The sequence below is a fragment of the Phaseolus vulgaris genome, chromosome 8 (assembly GCF_051622355.1).
Source record: "Phaseolus vulgaris cultivar YP4 chromosome 8, ASM5162235v1, whole genome shotgun sequence".
Taxonomy (NCBI): Eukaryota; Viridiplantae; Streptophyta; class Magnoliopsida; order Fabales; family Fabaceae; genus Phaseolus; species Phaseolus vulgaris.
This window is the reverse complement of record NC_143505.1, coordinates 23,464,059-23,484,915: the sequence shown is the minus strand read 5'-3', so window position 1 is coordinate 23,484,915 and position 20,857 is coordinate 23,464,059. Positions and strand designations below refer to the sequence as shown.

The following is a 20,857-nucleotide window of genomic DNA, read 5'->3' as shown; positions in this document are numbered from 1 at the left end:
GATCTCCATGCGTGCGTAGTCGGTGGTCGTCGTCAACATGATCGCCGGTCGATGAAGCGGCGTTCCCCATATATGCAAAGGTCAACATGATCGCCGGTCGACGAAGCGACGTTCTCCATATGTGTGTAGTCGGTGGTCGCCGAAGTTATACAAGGTCAACATAATCGCCGGTCGATGAAACGGCGATCTCCATGCGTGTGTAGTTGGTGGTCGTCGAAGTTAGGTCAACAGGATCGCCGGTCGATGAAACGACGATCTCCATGCGTGCGTAGTCGGTGGTCATCGAAGTGCAAAGGTCAACATGATCGCCGGTCTAGGAAGCGACGTTCTCCATATGTGTGTAGTTGGTGGTCGCCGAAGTTGTGCATCATTGCCGTATTCGAAGAACAAAAGATCAGATACTGGAAATCGCCGAGGTAGACACATCGCCGGGTTCCCCAGAACGCTTATTTGAAGCTTTTGGAGTTTTAGGTGAGAAAGTTCAAGTTACATGGCGAGTTATTCCGTGCATGGGCAACTCGTCGCGTGGCGAGGTGAATGTAGGTGGCCTCGGTTCTGGGTGTTTCGGTAAAGTTGAATGTTGCTTTGAGGTAACCTGTTTGGTTTTTTTGGGTATTTTTTCTCACTTTAAGGTTGTTCTGCTCCAACCATAAAGGAGGGTTTCTTTTGTGGATGACATAGGAAGTCCACTGGTGGTTACTGTATATGGGTTGGGATACCCCTGAAGTATCCCCTTTAATTTTATTTATTCATTGCAGATAAAAAAAAGAAAAGAAAGATTAAAAAATTGACAAATTTTTAGATTGTTTAAAGAAAAAAGCTAAGACAAGAAAAAAATGATTGATTTTTCTCTTTATTGATTTTGTTAGATAGAAAAGTGGAAAAGGGGGAAATGAGTTTTCTTATAAAGAAATAATTCTTCTTAATATATGTAGATTTAAAAAAATATTGTTGTGTAGGATTAAAATAATGATTTTTAAGTAAGGAAATAGAAAAGAAAGTTTGTAATATTTTACAAATCATGATGAGTAGGGATTGAAACAAATCAGACCCTCACGAGCTTGAATCTGATTTTATTATTATTATTATTATTATCAGGAACAGAGTCGCTCTTGCATCTATGTATCCATATTTTTTATTTATTTATATATATATATATATTTATGTTTGATATTAAAATTTGAATAAACAATGTTATTATTCGCACACTTATATTAAAAATATAAATTTATATATGAATAAAAAGATGACATTATCATCATTATTATGTAAAATCATTATACCTTGGTGTGAATAGACTTAACCAATGCGAGTGATTGTTCATTTTTCTAAGTGTTTCATTCTTTACAAATTTTGTTTCTTACGAAAGAATGTCATATATATACAATATACATATATTGGTAATTACCTGTTTGTGTAGATAAATGTGTGAATGCTTTGTGTTGATATCTTTATTTAACTGTAAGGACTCCTTGTATATTATGTTAACTTTAATATATAATAATAAATAGTGTAAGTAGAATATTCACATATACTTTATAAGCATAAATAAAATGAAAATACCTTATTTTTGAGATAACAAAATATCTTTATAAACAATATTTTTTGTAAAGTTTTCATCTTCTCCTTCAAGGTGTCATTCTTTAATAAGAATTTTTGTTCAAACTTGAGAAAAACCTCTTAATAACGCAATATATAATTTACCATGAGTAAAAATGTATCGTAAATTCTAACATTAGGTATAGTTTGCCTCTGTGATTTATTTATAGTAATGACGAAACTTAATTTCACATAAAATTGTTTCCTAATAAGACAAATAGGAGACCTGCCTTTCTGTTGTTTTATGTTTAATTCTTGAATATATGTTTAATCCATTATATTTTATTATGTCATAAATATTAATAAAATATTTAAAACATAATTAATTATGTAATTAATATTAACATATTTTTTATTATAATAAACTTCATAGTTAAAGTAATTCCATGAAAATAAAAAAAATGAAAATATTCATTACAAATAAATATTTTTTTTGTCATTTTTCCTTTTTTATTCTAAATTTAAACAATTTCACTTTACTCATTTTTTTTCATGTTTCTCTTATTTCTTCTTTTCCGGATCCAACAATTAATTAATCTTTATAGATTTTGAACAAACGAAGATTTAAAACAAAATATAAAGACTAAAAAAATCATCCATTTTAAAAGAATAATTAATAATTTTAAATTCTAAAAAGTGAAAATCTTATTTAGAAACAGAAAGTATTCCTTTGTTTTATAATTTTATTTGTTGAATTTTTCTCTTTTTATCCTATCATATTATTTATTACTTTTTGTTTCCTTTGATCTTATTGTTTAGTTGCTTGAATTTTTTATAAATAAATTAAGAAGTATTTAATTATAAAAATTAAGCCAATTTATTATTTTATAAATTTTTATTAATAATATTTTATCAACTGTTTTATGAGATGGTGTGTTTTTTTAAAGTTCCTCCAACAGTTTATAAAAATAAAAATAGCTATTGATACCTCACTAAAAATAATATTACTTACTCATGTATCTCTGAAAGTATAATTGAAAAACTAAATATACATTTATGTATATGCTAAAATTACTCTTATAAATAAATTTATTTACACTTGCTCTGTTGAGTGATGAGAGGTGCTACAACCACTTTACCACACTTTCATCAACATCAAAAACACGGTAAATTGGTTTTGTTAGCAATCTTTGTAGGGAGAAAAAGGAAGAGCAATTCTCCCTTCTCTATTTTGGTTATAGTCTTCCTTTACAGTTCTCCATGACTCATCACATGCATTTTGACAGTGGAGAATCTCCACAAATTAAATAAATAGAACAGGCACAATTATAAGATCCTCAGCGTAATTATCATAATTATCATATCTCATCCATAAATTCCAACGCACAAAGACTATTTCTATTGTAGGTGTACACCTTATACTCAGAAAAAAAAAACACGTTTTCAATAATTCAAAATTCGGCAAAAAATAGAAATTGAACCCTTCAAGAAATAAAATAAATCACCTCAAAACAAAGAACACGTTTATATTCTATACAAAAAATTGTAATTTCTATTATTATCAAAGGGAACAAAAAGGGTAAAAGAAATAAACCCTAAGAAACGAAATTTAAGGGAAAAAAAACCTTCGTTTTGTACAGATATTGGCCTTGAGGGGTGCGGTTGGCGACGGTAAGATTGACAAAGATGATGAACTCCTTGACGATGTTGTGTTAGAAGTAGCCGAAGTGATCTTCAACCTTACGCGAGAATCATCAGATCATAACCTTCACCTGTGCATCTAAGCACCAACAACGTTGTGTGATCTTCATTGTTTTCTCTCTTGCTCTAGATTTTCTCTTTGTAAAAAAAAATTCATTAAAAATTCAAATAGAATGAAAGAGAATAGATAAAAAAAAAAAAATTACACAAAAAATTGTGTACTCGCATAATATTGACATGAAAACACACATAGGGAGAATAAAGAAGAGAGGAAAATAAAGTGCACGAAGATACGAAAGAACAAATTTACAAAAAAAAGAACAAATTTACAGAGAAAAGAGAGGAGAAATGAGAGATGAATAAATATAATGATAAATAATATATAATCATAAAAAATGTAACAAAGTAGTTGGGTAAAGTGAAGAAAAGAATGTGCATACCTAAGAAGAATGAAAGAGTTTTTTTTTGTTGAAAGGATGAAACTTTCTTCTTCTTTCTTGCACCATTACACACGGTTACACTTTTGGGGAAAAAGGTTCACTTCTTAGATCCAACGTGAATTGAGAAAGTTACATGTTTAACGACGTTGCAGAGAGAGGTTCTTGGATGACGTAAGTGATTTTTCTGAATCATTGAAGAAGAAAGGGAGAAAAATGGGGTTTGAAGGGAGATGTTTGGTTGAATAACACAAACGAGGAGTGACTCTCGCTTAGTTTTTGAAGTTGGGAGAGATAATAAACAGATGACTCTTTCAAAACTACTTCGTGAATCAATAATAAAATTCAAGACCGCTGCAATTTTGAATTATGTTTACAATTACTCCATAATTCATAATTTAAAATTTAAAATTTAGTTTTTAAAAATAAAGAAGTCACAAAATGACAAATATCATATATTTTTAAAATAATAAAATAAAACATAAGTATAAAAGGGAAATCCCCTTTATATATAGGTATAGATTATTATTATTAATAATAATAATAATAATATTATTATTATTATTATTAATATTATTAATATTATTATTACTATTATTATTATTAGTGTTGTTATTATTATTGTTATGTGTTCGTAATGGTGGTCATGGATTAGATTTTCACATAATCCAAATCCAATATTTGGATTGGATTTTAAATCCAAATCCATATTTTTTATAAAACCAATTCGAATATTTATAAATTCGAATCCCAATCCAAATCAAATCCAATTCCATATTTTTATAAAAAACAATTAATTGAATTTTAAATCTAAATTTTTATTTTCTAAAAAACTAACATAATATTAATATAACAATATGTAACAAAAAATTTAATATTATATAAATATAATAAAAATATAATAAAATTACAATTTAATAATAAAATTTAATAATACCTAAGATTATAATATTATATAAATATAAATATAAAAAAATACATAATAAAATTATAATTTAATAATACCAAAAACGTAATAATACCAAAAATTATAACTATTGTTCTTGCAGTCCTTCCTTCTCCTCAAACCATGAAAAAATGTGTGAACATAAAATTACCAAACTTTAAAAACTTACAAATACAAATCTGCACATTATTCTGGTGGTAGCTAAACAATTATGAGGCAGAAAAAGAGACTCAAAAGAAATTGTTTGCTTCTCCATCGTTTTTTAACACCCTCACAAGAACTCTATCTACAAAAATCCTACCCGCAATTAATTTCATCTTTCAATCAACAAATTTTTCTTCACCTCATCTTAGAAAGAAATACATAAATAAGATGAATGTTCTATAATAAATTGTTTTAGCATATTATTCAATATGTTACCTAATGCCCGCAACCAAATGCCATGTCCTTCCCGTTAGTAACACAAATTGGAAAAACCTGCAAAATTAACCATGTATATGTAATGTTGTTAAATTGTTGTAAGTGACAGAAACATCTGATGAAAGCTACACTGTGTCAGGATTATATGAAAGTCTCATCTCAAATTGAAAAGAAAGGTTTAAATACCTTGTTATCCTATAAGCCACCTGAAGATGATGTCGTGTTAACATTATTGAAGCTAGAATATGCAGGTGCACTTTGCTGAGAACTGTTTGGACGAAAAGATGTTGTGTTGCTGCTAGAAGTTCTCTCATAATGAGGTGGAGGCAGAGGAACCCTGTCCGGTGAATGTCCCCTCAGTGCACTACTTTCATACAACGAAAACATGATGTAAATTCAATTATTACCCCAATAAAAACCTTTACAATAGACTAGAAGTACCAGATTTTTTCATATAAGATTCACTTATTATCCTACTATGCAAGAATCTATAGTTTCCTTATATTGAGAAGGTAGATAGAGCAAAGTCTGTCTCTTTTCCTCTTGAATCTACGCATCTTAATATTATTTTGGTAAAATTCACAAACTACATGCAACAAAAACTAAAATAAACTAAAATATTCACATTTCCACAAAAATAGTAAAGTGTAAATATGGCAAAGTGAATTACACCAAACCTTTTTATCTCTGTGGATGGTCTTGTCTCTACTCCAACCATGAAATGTTCTATGTATCATAAACTGAGAAATTATAAGAAAAAACAACAAATGAGAAAAAAACAAATAAACTACGAAAGAAGACAAGCAAAAACAACACGACTCCTAAAAAACAAATCAACTAAGAAAATAAATTCACATGACTTGAATATTTGCATATTCTTCACAAGACTTCATGCTTATAATATTTTATCCACCAATGACCTTGACATTTAAAACAATAATAACATTTTTAGTAATGTAATACTTTTTTTTTTAGTCTTTTTATTTGAATCTTGTGATTAATATCTTGTTACAAAGATGATTTTTTTTATATATATATTTATAATTTTATTGTATATTGAAAGCACTTTCCATATATTTTATTTTCAGTTTTTATCTCATTGTTTTAGTAGTAATAAATTAGGAGGATATATGATTTATTGGATTTTGATTCTCTATTATTTTTTATGATATGTTGAAGTTGAGGCAGATTTGCTAAATTTTTTGTAAAGAACCCATGCGCATTCAATTCTACTTGTTTTACTCTAGATTTTTGTAATTGAACTTATGAACCTAATTAGAGCTCACATTTAGACTCATGTTTACTTCATATTTCAAAGCATATATATAGCCTACCTGTGATCTAAACATGTTGATATAAATCATTTGTTTAGTTTTCTAATTTTATAAATTGTCACTTAATCTTTTTTTTTTCTCTGTTCCCTCAATTTTCATTTTGACTCTTCCTCTTCCTTTTCTTTTCTCAATTTTGTCTTCTATTATTCATCAATGGAGAACTAATTCTTGAGGATCAATTCATATAATCAAGATTAAGCAAGCCGGGTTAAGTTTTGCACTGATCATTTGAAACTTTGAATTTGTTTTTATCTTATCTAATTTTGGTTTTGCACTTTATGATTACAATTTGTCTTTCTAATTTTATAAATCAAATTAGGAATCAATTGAATATTGATTTGATAATAGATAAGGATTAAATTGAAGAATACTTTTATTTGATTCGTATAAATGATTTAATTAATTAATTGAATCGATTGATTGTTCAAACTTATATTTGAATCTTTAGAGAACTACGATAAAAGATTTTTTTGGTTCTTAAATCTATGAATTGACCTTTTATCTTTTCATGTTTTTCATTTCTAATCTCTACTTCAATTCAGTTTCAATTAATGATCTATACAAAAATCCCCAAATTAATGTATGCGAAGAATATTAAAGATTGAATACAATATACATGTGTCCTCTAATAATTGACCTAGGTTGTGCTCTATATTGAAAATTTTAGAAGACACTTAAGGAAATTGAATAACATTTGTGTGATTGTTGTTTGACTATGCTTGACTTTTCCTAATGGACGTCTTCTTTTTTTCGTTTCTTAAAGATGTTTTTCAGGCACTCTAAAGAATCTTTGAAGCTTATCCCACGTTAGCTTTTTCAGGTGGCAGACCTTTGTGATGTAAATATGATTGGAGAATAATCTAATGAAGAAGGAGAAGAAACTTCAAAATAAATACAAGGAGTAGGGAAAAGAAAAGAACAAAAAGAAATAAAGAAGAAGAATCCAAGGAAGTTCCACAAAAGGCAAGCTCAAAGGAGTGGAAGAAGATTCAAGGAAGCTCTCAAATTTTCTAAACTCTTAGATCATAGGATATTCCTTGATTCTCTTGGAATATTATAAAATCCAAAAGTCACTAAGAGACACATGTTGGAAGAAATTCATAAGTGTAGAAGTCACATGAAGATTTTCTAACCATGTCACTTTCATAAGTGTAATGATGGTTGTAACTACTTCATGTTTTTTAATCTTTCCATGCTTCATATGTTCTTCTTGAAAGTGTAATGGTGTAACTTTCCTTATTTTTAGGAGCTACTATGTGTCTTTCCTTAATTTCAAGGAACCACTCAAGTGTTAGGAGTAATTAGTGTTAGAATATATGGCCTTAAACAAGAGGGGGGGTGAATTGTTTATAAGAGATTTTCGAAAACTTTGAAGGTATAATGAAATTCAATGCTGAATTACAGAGAAAAGAATCAAGGAAACAAAGACCCAAAACTGTTTTAAGATGATATCAGAAAAACAATCGGTTGTTTATACCAGTTAGAACTTAAACAACTTAAAAACAGAATTTAAAGAGTTAAGGGTAAGAGATAAGCACACAAGCAATTTATACTGGTTCACTCTTACACCAAGAGCTACATCCAGTCCCCAGAAACCACTGGGTAAACCACTATGCAATCAAAACCAGATTACAAACACCACACACCAAAGTAGTGACCTTGAACCCCTTAAGAAACACACCACCTTTGGCAAACCACACCAAGAATGTTGATCTTGAACACCTCAAGAACACACAACACTCCTTGGCAACACAACTATAGAAATACAGTAATGAAGGAAGAAGGGAATAGAATACACCTGGGTATTACAAAGCTTAAAGTTTAGAATTACAACCCACTCCTATTCCACACACTTAAGAATGATCCAAAGCTCTTTCAAATCTTGGAAAAACTATTTTGATAAACTCTTTCTCTTACTTCAAGATTAGGAGCGTAAAACCACCTTTATATAGACCAACCAAGTGGTAAAAAATATTTAATAAAGGAGCCAAGGTAGTTAGAATCATTTAAAACTTATTAAAACTACTTAACAAAATTTTGTTAAGGTTTTCAGAAAACAATCAATTGTTTTGTCGAAACAATCGGTTGAATTGACTTGACAACAAAGTCAAGCTTTTCAAAACCTTTTCAAAAACTTCTAAGGTAAAACAACTTGTTGTTTCGAAATTTCAACCTGTTGAAACTACTAAGGTAAAACAACCTGTTGTTTAAAAAAACAACCTGTTGAAATTTTAACAGAATTTTAGAAAGCTCATCTTTTCAAAAGGTTAAAGATTCAAATGAACTTGGATCATCTTAAGGAGTGAATTAATTAGTTTCAAACAACTAGACAACACACACACCCAGCAGCAAGGTCTTCAAGCTTTCCTCTTGGATTTGGAGACATCAAAGCATCTTGTTCAACAATCTCCCCCTATTTGATGAAGACAAATCCCTGGTTTGTTTGTGTTGTTGTTTATGAACTTGAAAGGTCCTGCAAAATAGAATTTGTGCATATACAAAGCAAGTATACCAGTAGGATACCAAGGCACACAAAACCAGTTTTCTGCATAAGCCTTTAAGCAGAAAAACCATTCAAATAACCATAAAAAATGAGACTTGTGTGTAGCAGAACTATGGTGAAAAAGAGCATGGCAACAACAAAATTTAAACCTTGATAAAACCAGATAACACCAGAGTGTAGCAACAACAATACAACACATAAAACCACACCATTCTCCCCCTATTTGTCTTCTGAAATAGAATGAAAGAAGGGATAAAAACAGGATTAAGAAAAATCAGAATACCAGTATGTGTAGCAGCACCATTGCAACAACAAACCTGTGATACCATATCAAAATTGCAGCAAAGATCTATGGTGTATCAGAGCTATGACAACAGCAGAATCAAAGTACCATAGACCCCAGAAATTTCAGCAAGGAGACCATAGTTTCTCCCCCTATCTTTTCTTCATCCAACAATTCAAGTTGGTCAAATGATTGCTCAAGAGGTGGATTTGGTAGAAATATTCTTTCTTCTGTTAAGAGCAAACCTTCCAGACGTTCCAAAGATGCATTCACAAATATTCATCAACCCCATGACCACCAATGTGGTTGCCATTCATAAAAAGCTTTGAATTTCAAGGAAAACAAAGAATATATCTCTTTATAATCGAATTCAAAGGCACAAAGAATGCATATTTGACTCATAATGGGTTATGAAAGAAAAGAAACAGTTGTAATCATGCATAAGAAATCATAACAGCTTTATTCAAATGTGCCAGAGGTAAAACAATTGGTTGTTTCGTGAAAACAATCGGTTGATTTTCTGAGACAACAAGAAAATGTTATTTTTCAAAGCAAATCATCTTTCGAAGTGATGGGAAATGCATAATGAAAAAAATTCATACCTTTGCATTACTTCAAACATGTTTAGAATTTCATTTGGTCTTATGAAGCCAAAAGCATAGGATGAACATATACAACTTACTTCACATAGGATGAACATATACAAGTTACTAAGCCTCTCATACCACTGCCTTGGAGTTTGCTTAAGCCCATACAAGGCCTTTTTCAGCTTGTATACATGGTTAGGATGTTGATGATCTTCAAAGCCCGGTGGTTGTTCAACATAGACTTCCTCATTGATGATTCCATTGAGGAAAACACTCTTAACATCCATTTAAAACAATTTGACTCCACTCATACAAGCAAAGGCCAACAACAACCTTATAACTTCTAATCTTGCAACTGAAGCAAAGGTTTCACCATAATCTATGCCTTCTTCTTGATTATAACCTTTAGCCACAAGCCTTGCCTTGTGCCTTGTAATTACTCTAGATTCATCCAACTTGTTTTTGAAAACCCATTTGCATCCAATGAAGTTCTCCACTGAAAGATCCCTTGGAATTCTCCATTCCTTTGGCAGCTCTTCATGTTGCAGAATTTCAATCGGTTGTTTCGCAGAATCAATCGGTTGTTTTTTTGGACAGGATTCCAGCTTCTCCAAGGTGAAGTTCTGCTCACCTTCTTCTACATAAACCTTTGTAGAACCCTGATCACTATGAATGATTTCATCAAACACCACATGGACAAATTCCTCCACAGTTATAAGCCATCAACAACACCAGATCAGATTCTTTATTCTTGAAGCTTCATTACAAATGTCATGAATTTTGACTTGTCAAGAATATGAGTAAGGTGTATGCTCTTGAACCATAATAAGAAGCATCACTTTGATCAGTCTTCAACATAGCACTTGTACTTGAAAGGTCCTGCAACACAGAATTGATGCATATACAAAGCAAGTATAGCAACAAGATAACAAGACACACACAAACCGGTTTTCTACATATACAACATTAGCAGAAAAACCATAAAAATTGAAGTAATCAAGTGTTTTCAAGTGCAGAGAAGCAACAACATAATGCATCAGTTTTAAAGCTATCTTATACAACCAAATCAAGCATAAACAGCTCCCCCTATTTGCTCTCACAAATAGACAATGAGAAGGGTTGTACAAAGCAGAAATCATAATGATAATATAGTATACCAACAGTACAAACAATGTTGACATTCCAAGAATAGAAAATAATATAGAGTTTTCAAGAAAACAAGTGGATAAAATCTTTTATTATCAAATTCTGAGGCACACTCAATGTATATTTGTCCAAAACCAAGATTTGAAAAAGAGGAATAGCTTAATCATGCATAAGCAAACTTGGCAGCATTATACAAAGGTGCCAGAGGAAAAACAATCAGTTGTTTCGAAAAAACAATCGGTTGTTTTACTGTGACAGCAAAAAGAACATTTTTCATAACCAAAAAATACCTTTTAAATTGATGAAAATGCAGTATGCAATTTGTCCATACCTTTGCATAGAGAACTCCAATAGATTCACCCAAAAAGAAGACTTTGAGATGTTCATATGGTCACAAGGCATACTTACATAAATTGAGAAATAAAAACACACATACTCTCTTTGAAGTTTATTTTGATCAACACTATGCATGTGCCAAAGATGTCTCTTGACATTAAAAGAACCCTGTAAGACATATACAATTGAAAAGTGTAGGTACAAAGATTTTCTTTGATCTTGATATTCTTCCCTTTAGCAGTCATTCTTCAAGCCCAAAAGTGATTCTTGGTTGCCAAGGATACCTACTAGAAAAGATTAAGAAGCAAGATTTGTTACCCTTATAAATTTGGGTCCAATGATGTTAGTAGGAATCTTAGGAACCTTAGAAACCTTAGGAACCCATTTCAAAATACCTTTGGGAACATAAAACTTCCTAATATTGCAGAATCTAACTGAGTGGCCTCTCTTCATGCAATAAAAACATGTAACAACTGGTTGTTTCAAATTTTCAATCGGTTGTTTTTCTAACAGTTTTGAAAAAGACTTTGAAAACTCAGTCTTCTTGCTATATGGATTAAAACCTAAATCTGATTTTCTAAAAACACAATTTTGAGATGCCAAGACAGTCTCAAAGTTGGATTTACCCTTTGAAAGCCTATCCACAGTTTTCACAAGGTACTGAACCTTCTTTTCAAGAGATTCACAATTTTCACAAACAAGTGAGTCACATTTGCAAGAAGAGTTCTTGTAAAGCATTTCTAGATTTTCAAAATCAGTTTTTGAATTCTCCAACTCTTCTTCTAGTGCCTTGACTCTGTTTTCATGCCAGTTATTCAACCCTTTTAACCGGTTGTTCAAGATTGCCAATTGGTTAGCTTCCTCATGTGTTTCTTTAAAAGCTTGAAGAAGTTGACTATAATTTTCAGCATTTAAAGAAGTATAAGAACTTACACTACTTGCATCATCTTCTTCCTTGGCCATCAAACACAGATTGGCTTCTTTTTTATTTTTCTTTCTTTTCCTTCTTGCTTGACTTCTTCTCCTCTCTCTCTTTATTTCATTGGTTCCCTCATGAGTTACTTCAAGTGTATCCCACATCTCTTTAGCATATCCACATTTTGAGACCCTGAAAAACTCATTAGAATTTAAGGCAGAGGTGATGATATTTTTTGCAATACAATCATATTGTACTCTTTTACTTCCACTCTCAGTCCATTGGGACCAAGGTTTTTCAAAGAAAACATCATCTTTTTTAAACATAGGAATAAAAGGACCATTTTCTATTACATCCCAAATTCCTCTATCTAGTGATTCAACAAAGATTTTCATTTTAACCTTCCAAAACTGATAGTTCAAACCAAAAAATAAAGGTAGCCTGTTTATTGAGGCACCCTTCCCAAAAGGTAATTTTCCAGCCAAAAGAAAAAGGTTTTTAGGATCAAACTTGAATATCTTTCAAGAACCAAGCTCTTGATGCCAATTGTTAGAACATATGGCCTTAAACAAGAGGGGGGTGAATTGTTTATAAGAGATTTTCGCAAACTTTGAAGGTATAATGAAATTCAATGCTGAATTACAGAGAAAAGAATCAAGGAAACAAAGACCCAAAACTATTTTAAGATGATATCAGAAAAACAATCGATTGTTTCTTCGAAACAATCGGTTGTTTCTTCGAAACAATCGATTGTTTATACGAGTTAGAACTTAAACAACTTAAAAACAGAATTTAAAGAGTTAAAGGTAAGAGATAAGCACACAAGCAATTTATACTGGTTCACTCTTACACCAAGAGCTACATCCAATCCCCATAAACCACTGGGTAAACCACTATGCAATCAAAACCAGATTACAAACACCACACACCAAAGTAGTGACCTTGAACCCCTTAAGAAACACACCACCTTTGGCAAACCACACCAAGAATGTTGGTCTTGAACACCTCAAGAATACACAACACTCCTTGGCAACACAACTATAGAAATACAGTAATGAAGGAAGAAGGGAATAGAATACACCTAGGTATTACAAAGCTTAAAGTTTAGAATTACAACCCATTCCTATTCCACACACTTAAGAATGATCCAAAGCTCTTTCAAATCTTGGAAAAACTGTTTTGATAAACTATTTCTCTTACTTCAAGATTAGGAGCGTAAAACCACCTTTATATAGACCAACCAAGTGGTCAAAAACATTTAATAAAGGAGCCAAGGTAGTTAGAATCATTTAAAACATATTAAAACTACTTAATAGAATTCTGTTAAGGTTTTCTGACAAACAATCGATTGTTTTGTTGAAACAATCAGTTGAATTGACATGACAACAAAGTCAAGGTTTTCAAAACCTTTTCAAAAATTGCTAAGGTAAAACAACCTGTTGTTTCGAAATTTCAACCTGTTGAAACTACTAAGGTAAAACAACCTGTTGAAATTTTAACATCATTTTAGAAAACTTATATTTTCAAAAGGTTAAAGATTCAAATGAACTTGGATCATCTTAAGGAGTGAATTAAGAAGTTTCAAACAACTTGACAACACACACACCCAACAGCAAGGTCTTCAAGCTTTCCTCTTGGATTTGGAGACATCAAAGCATCTTGTTCAACAATTAGAAGTTAACTAAGTGTTAAACATAGGATTAATTAAGTTAACTTTTACTTATGTTTACATTTGGATTTCCTAATATTTCTAAACACTTGAGTGGTTTCCTTTCCTTTTCAAAATCATGGCTTGATCCTCATAAAAGACAATAAACCCCTCTTGTAAAATCACCTTTCAATATTGAATGAAAATCCCTTTTTGTGTTCATATTTGAGAGTGTGACAAGTACCATCACCATTGAGGAGAGGACATTTGAACCTTCATACCTTCCTTGCCTATATTTCTATTTGCACCCATCTTTTACTATTTTACACCCTTCTTTCTTTTCCATATACACCCTACTCTATTGTGGCCCAAAAAATAAGGCATAATAATTCTTAACTACTATATACAATTTTTACAAGGCTAAGAAAAGAAGATGACTTTAAAATCTCTTCAGTAAGACTCAATCTTCGGCTATCTTCTTAGCCAAAATTTTTGAGACCGAATGGTTTTCATTAGAAGCTTTATCAAGTGGTGAATCTTCATGCACTTGTAATTTCATTTCTAATTGATTGTGGCGTGTTCTTTCTTCCCTCTCTTGCCTTGATCCATTTGTACTCTCAATTCCTTTTTCTTGTTTTTCATTACAAAAACTGTGATTGTCACCAACTTTATGCTATGTTTCCTTGTTTTTGCCATTGATGCAAGTGTTTCCATGACTTCAGTTTGTAAACACCTCTTATGTTGATCAAGATCCTTCCAAGCTTCTAACAAGCTTCAGTTTGTAAGAATTGATGGCTTAAACAAGAGGGGGTGAATTCTTTGTCATAGATCTTCACAAAGATTGTTTAAGAATGAACCTTTATCAAACAATCACAAATAAGCAATTAAAGAAAGCAATCAACCAATGATTCAAAAACTGTACCGACCAGTCCTCGGTCATCGATTCCAGTGACTGACCTCACACATCGCACACCGGTTCCTGATAGTAAAGATGGGCTACATATCAGGGTGTTGGTCAATCTTCGGACATCGGTACCATAGACCTCGACGTTGGAGATCGACATCAGACCTCGCCAGAAGAGGGAGAGATCGGACGTCGACGGTCTAAACAGTTATATTGGGCCATGTAAGGTGGGTCCCAGAATTACACAGTTATCAGTTGAAAACATCAGATATGAGGAAAGCCTAAGTCACGAGGGATCTATGCAAGTAGTGTGTATAGCACATTCAAGCACGACACGAGTAAACAGTCCTTGGAGGCGCTAAGGCCCATTAGGGTTAGGGTTTCCCAAGGAAGCTGCATGCATGGCACGTGAATACTTAGGGCACTCGTGGAACAAATGGCCCCATAGATTTGGTGCACAAGTTGGTACCCAGGCGGCCATTCTGTTAGTCTTTGCACTCCAGTTAAGGCAAGTTCCATGTGCCAGATTACGCTAAGATCATGTAATAGCGACACAGGGACATTCTCCAAGGAACCCTTGACATGGGTAAGGGAACGAAGGTAAACCCTAGTTTCAACCTATATAAAGGGTGTTAAGAACCCTAGCAAGGTACACAGTTTCTAAGACTGAAACTACGTTATGCACTTGGTGTTTCTTTGCCCTAATACTGACTTGAGCGTCGGAGTCCAAACGGCCGTCAAGGTGCCCTTGTCTTTGCAGGTGAGAGATTCTTCGAACAAGGAAGTTCGATTCTCAGGCGAAGATAGGAGGGCCAAAGGCTGCCGTTCGAGTCATCCGGCGAAGCAAGTGAATCGGCGGGAACATTTGGTGCTCACCATGGGGCCCGATAAAACAAGGTCCCATTCGCAATCGTGTTAAGAGTTTTTTACCAACGATATGAGGAGTACAAGGCAAGGATCTGTTGTGGCTACAGGTGTCGTGCCCCCTGGAGGAGACAACGTCACCATGCAACAACTCATGGAGACCATGCGCGCCCTACAAGAGGCGGTAACGGCATCTAGGGTTGAAATAGCCGCATCACAGGCGGATAATGAAGAACTGCGTAAAGAGTTGCAACAAGCAGGGGAGCGTGCGATGGATGAGCGTGCCCCACTCATACCACTCAGGGGCACGTCCCATGTTGTTCTCTCAGGCGATTATGGATACCGCGTTGCCAATCACGTCTCTGGGCCCGAAAGTCACCTTCACAGGTGTAGAGGACCCAGAGGCTCACCTCACGACATTCCACACCCAGATGATGCTAATAGGGGGATTTGACGCTCTGTACTGTAAGTTGCTGATGAGCACGTTGGCAGGCGCGACGTTGGAATGGTTCGTCAGTCTCCTTGATGAACACATCACTACCTTCGACCAGTTCGCGACGCCATTCAGAGAACAGTACCTCCTTAATAGGGCCCCCACTCGAATCTCTTATGATGTCTTTGACATTAAACGATACCAGGGAGAGTCGCTAAAGGAGTTCTTGAACAGGTTTGGGGTCCAGGTTCGGTTGAAATCCACACATGAGGCCACAACAGTGCATGCCTTCATTAAGGGAATGTTGTCAGGACCCTTCAGTGAATCACTGCTCCGGTTCTACCCAAAGACGTTCAGCGAGATCAGGCGTGGGGCTTTGACGCACATCGTTGTGGACGATCAAGTCATAGAGAAATGTGGCCTCATTGGTCTTGTCTGACTTCGAGCAGCAGGTCGACCTCAACCCATGAGGGTGCACAAGGCGACCATAAAGAAGAAGGGCGCGGGAAAGCAACAACCCTACTTGACGCCCTAGACTGGAGCGCGCACGCAGAGAGACCCGCCCCCAAAGCATAGTTTTCGTGTAGAGCTCAAGGAGCTGATCGCTATCCTGAAGATTGCCCCCAAGACCGATAGAGAGATGGGGCCCAACAAGAACGCTTGGTGTGAATTCCACCAAACATATGGCCACCCCATACGCAACTGCTTGGCCCTAGCGCATCAATTGGATGAGCTAGTGAAAATAGGCTTCTTGAAGGACTACCTCCAGGAACCACAGGAAGATCAGGCGTTGATGGCCGCGGGAGTAGATCAGGGGCACGAGGTGCCCATTCATGGTGAGATCAACACCATCTTTGGAGGATTCTCAGGAGGAGGATGCATCGCCTCCCAACAAAAGAAGTACGCGTGAGAGGTGATGGCAGTGGAGGTGCAGGAGACAGATAATACTCTCGACGTCGACCTTGTCTTCACCAAGGCCGATCGTCAGGACGTTGTCCCACACGACAACGATCCAGTGGTCATTTCAGTAATGACAGTAGGGAGGAGGGTGCATCGCGTCCTCGTGGACCAGGGAAGTTCGGCTGATGTGATGTTCAGGTCGAACTTCAACAAGTTACAGTTGTCTCCAGACTAGTTGAGGCCTTATACCGGTTGCTTGTACGGTTTCGCTGGATACCTGGTGGAGGTGCATGGGCACATAGAGCTGAGAACGACCTTCACAGATGGCACAACCTCGCGTACTGTAAACATCAGGTACCTCGTCATTAACGCTCCATCGACATATAATATACTCTTAGGTAGGGCTACGTTAAACAAGATTGGAGCGGTGGCCTCAACAATGCACATGAAGATGAAGCTGCCTTCCCTTGAGGGTACGGTGATCACTATCAAGTCTGATCAAAAAGAGGCTAAAAAGTGTTACGAGAATAGCCTCAAGACGAAGAGAGGAGTGTTCGTTGTTACCACTCAGCCTTCAAGGGAAGAAGGGGTCACCAGTGTAGATATCACCCGAGAGAGAAGGCCCGAACCTGCCGAAGATGTGATGGAGAAGGAGATCGGTGGGAAGATGTTCAAACTTGGCAAATCCTTAGGCCAAGAGACACAGGATCAGATTGCTGAAGTCATAGCATGACACCTTGATGCTTTTGCATGGTCTGCCTCTGACATGCCTGGCATAGATCCTGACTTCCTGTGTCATCGTCTCACCATGGACCCCCAAGTCTGATCTGTTCGACAGAGGAGACGAAATTTCAACGAGGAGAGGCGTCAGGTCGTCCGCGAAGAGACAGAGAAACTGCTGAGGGCTGGTCACATCACGGAGATTTAGTACCCTGAGTGACTGGCGAATGTGGTGCTAGTGAAGAAGGCCAATGGGAAATGGAGGATGTGCGTCGACTTCACAGACCTCAACAAGGCCTGTCTGAAGGACTCCTACCCATTGCCCAGTATTGATGCTTTGGTGGACAGTGCGTCCGGTTGCTGACTGCTCAGCTTCCTGGATGCGTTTTCTGGTTACAACCAGATCATGATGCACCCTAGGGACGAATGTAAGACAACGTTCATGACAGAGTTGTCTTGTTATTGTTATAAGGTGATGCCCTTTGGGCTTAAGAATGCAAGGGCGATGTACCAAAGGCTGATGGACAGAGTGTTAGCACCCACGCTAGGGTGGAATGTCCAAGCGTATGTGGATGACATGGTAGTCACCTCCCAGTAGAAGGAACAACATGTAACAAACCTTGAAGAGCTATTCACCACAATAGCCAAGAACAGGTTGAAGTTGAACCCAAAGAAGTGTGTGTTCGGGGTAGAGGTAGGCAAGTTCTTGGGTTTCCTACTCACTGAACGTGGGATAGAGGCGAATCCTGAGAAGTGCGCTGCGATAATAGAAATGAGGAGCCCGATCTTAGTTAAGGAGGTGCAACAGTTGACGGGGCGCATGGTCGCTCTGTCCAGATTCGTATCGGTAGGAGGAGATAAGGGGCATCCTTATTTCCAGTGCCTGAAGAGAAACAACAAGTTCATATGGACTAGGGAGTGCAAATAGGCGTTCTTAAAGTTGAAAGAGTACCTAGCTAGTCCACCAGTGTTGTGCATGTTGAACAAGATGCTTTGATGTCTCCAAATCCAAGAGGAAAGCTTGAAGACCTTGCTGTTGGGTGTGTGTGTGTTGTCTAGTTGTTTGAAACTTGTTAATTCACTTCTTAAGATGATCCAAGTTCATTTGAATCTTTAACATTTTGAAAGGATGTGTTTTCTAAAAAGCTGTCAAAAATTCAACAGGTTGTTTTACCTAACAACAGGTTGTTTTACCTTAGCTTGTTTTTGAAAAAATTGGTTGACTTTGCTATCAAACCAAAACAATCGATTGTTTCGACAAAACAACCGATTGTTTTCCTGAAAACCTTAACAGAATTCTGTTAAGCGGTTTTAATATGTTTTAAATGATCCTAACTAACTTGGCTCCTTTATTAAATGCTTTTGATCACTTGGTGGGTCTATATAAAGGTGGTTTTACGCTCCTAATCTTGGAGGAACAGAAAGATTTTATCAAAACAGTTTTTCCAAGATTTGAAAGAGCTTTGGATCATTCTTAAGTGTGTGGAATAGGATTGGGTTGTAATTCTGATCTTTAATCTTTGTAATACCCAGGTGTATTCTATTCCCTTCTTCCTTGATTACTGTATTTCTGTAGTGGTGTTGCCAAGGAGTGTTGTGTGTTCTTGAGGGGTTCAAGATCAACATTCTTGGTGTGGTTTGCCAAAGGTAGTGTGTTTCTTGAGGGGTTCAAGGTCACTACTTTGGTGTGTGGTGTTTGTAATCTGGTTTTGATTGCATAGTGGAATACCCAGTGGTTTCTGGGGACTGGATGTAGCTCTTGGTGTAAGAGTGAACCAGTATAAATTGCTTGCGTGCTTATCTCTTACCCTTAACTCTTTAAATTCTATTTTTAAGTTGTTTTTATAAACTGCTGATAAAAACAACCAATTGTTTCGAAGAAACAACCGATTGTTTTTCTGATATCATCTTGAAACAGTTTTGGTTCTTTGTTTCTTTGATTTCTTTCTCTGTCATTCAGGCATTGATTTTCATTATACCTTCAAAGTTTGCGAAAATCCCCCTTAAACAATTCACCCCCCTCTCATTTAAGGCCATATATTCTAACAGTGCAAGCCACAACTGGGTACTCCACTCTGCCTGTACTTCATAGTGACATAAAACGCGATCAGTTCAGTCCTGCTGCAAGAGCAGGACTAGGTGCATAAGCCAATCTACTTTGTCAGCAAAGTGTTACTAATTGAGCAGGCCCTGCGGTTCGCTTTCAAGGCCAGTAACAATCAGGCAGAGTCTGAGGCCCTGATCGTTGGAATGCTGCTAGCTAAAGAGATGGGTGCGAAGGGTTTGCTAGCAAAAAGTGACTCCTTGTTAGTCACAGGTCAGGTCACAGGGGAATACCAGGCTAAAGACCCTCAGATGTACCAGGCTAAATTGGGACATCCATGAAGAACCTCTGCAAGATATTGAGACTTTGATATGAAAAGGAAATCCAAATGTAGAGTTTTCAAAGCAGGCAAATGGACCTTCATAAAAACATCTACAGATAATCGATACAACTTGAGAACGACAAGTGTTTTGCAACTCCAAATAATGTGTGGGACCTCAAGGGCACGAGGAATCTCGATGTAGAGTTGCTCAATACCGCGTTGAATAACGATTCTTACCCATTTCTTAAAGAGATGGTAAGGGAAGTCATTACTGTAACCACATACATGTGGGGTAAGGTGGAAGCGTGCAATTGTGAGGGGTTGTTGCATGTGACACCTGAGAAGGATTCCATAAGCAAATTTGAAAAAAGAGGTGTAGGATCTGCCATTCTGGATAAAAGTTTGGTCATCAAGGTCAATAATGGATAAAAACAGCCACAATGGTTGCCACCTCTTGCAGAGAAGACTTGTGGCAAAGGAATCATTAGTTGAGAGAAAAGAAAGAATGTGACACAAGATTTCATCAGGTAATGCACTGATCCTATCCTGGGTTTCCATTCAACCATTACTCAGAGGAAGACACACAATGACTATGAAGTGTAGAAAGAACTTGTTCTTGAATTACTTTTCCCCAATATATAAATATATATATATATATATATATATAAAGAGTTTGATCAATTTCTAATAATTAAAATATAGTTTCATTAAAATTGGTCTTAATAATATAAATTTTCATTTAATGAGACCGAATTTAATCTTATATGTAACCGCTCTCATTAAATTAGTTATAGTATAATATTAAATTTCATTAAATGAATTTTAATTGTTTATGAATTAATATATAGGCTTAAATTTCCTGTCCGTATTACAC

The 20,857-nt window shown here is 35.3% G+C and overlaps 1 protein-coding gene across 1 annotated transcript; it reads right to left on the bottom strand.

The window, feature by feature from the left end:
• Positions 1–19,968: 19,968 nt before the first annotated feature.
• LOC150025524 (F-box/FBD/LRR-repeat protein At1g16930-like) lies at positions 19,969–20,541 on the bottom strand. Its single transcript, XM_090294083.1, has one exon. It carries the CDS (start codon positions 20,539–20,541, stop codon positions 19,969–19,971), a length of 573 nt encoding a protein of 190 aa, XP_090150209.1.
• Positions 20,542–20,857: the final 316 nt, after the last annotated feature.

Coding starts and splice junctions, on each gene's coding strand:
- LOC150025524 (XM_090294083.1), bottom strand. CDS start 20,541: ATGGAAACCCAGGATAGGATCAGTGCATTACCTGATGAAATCTTGTGT.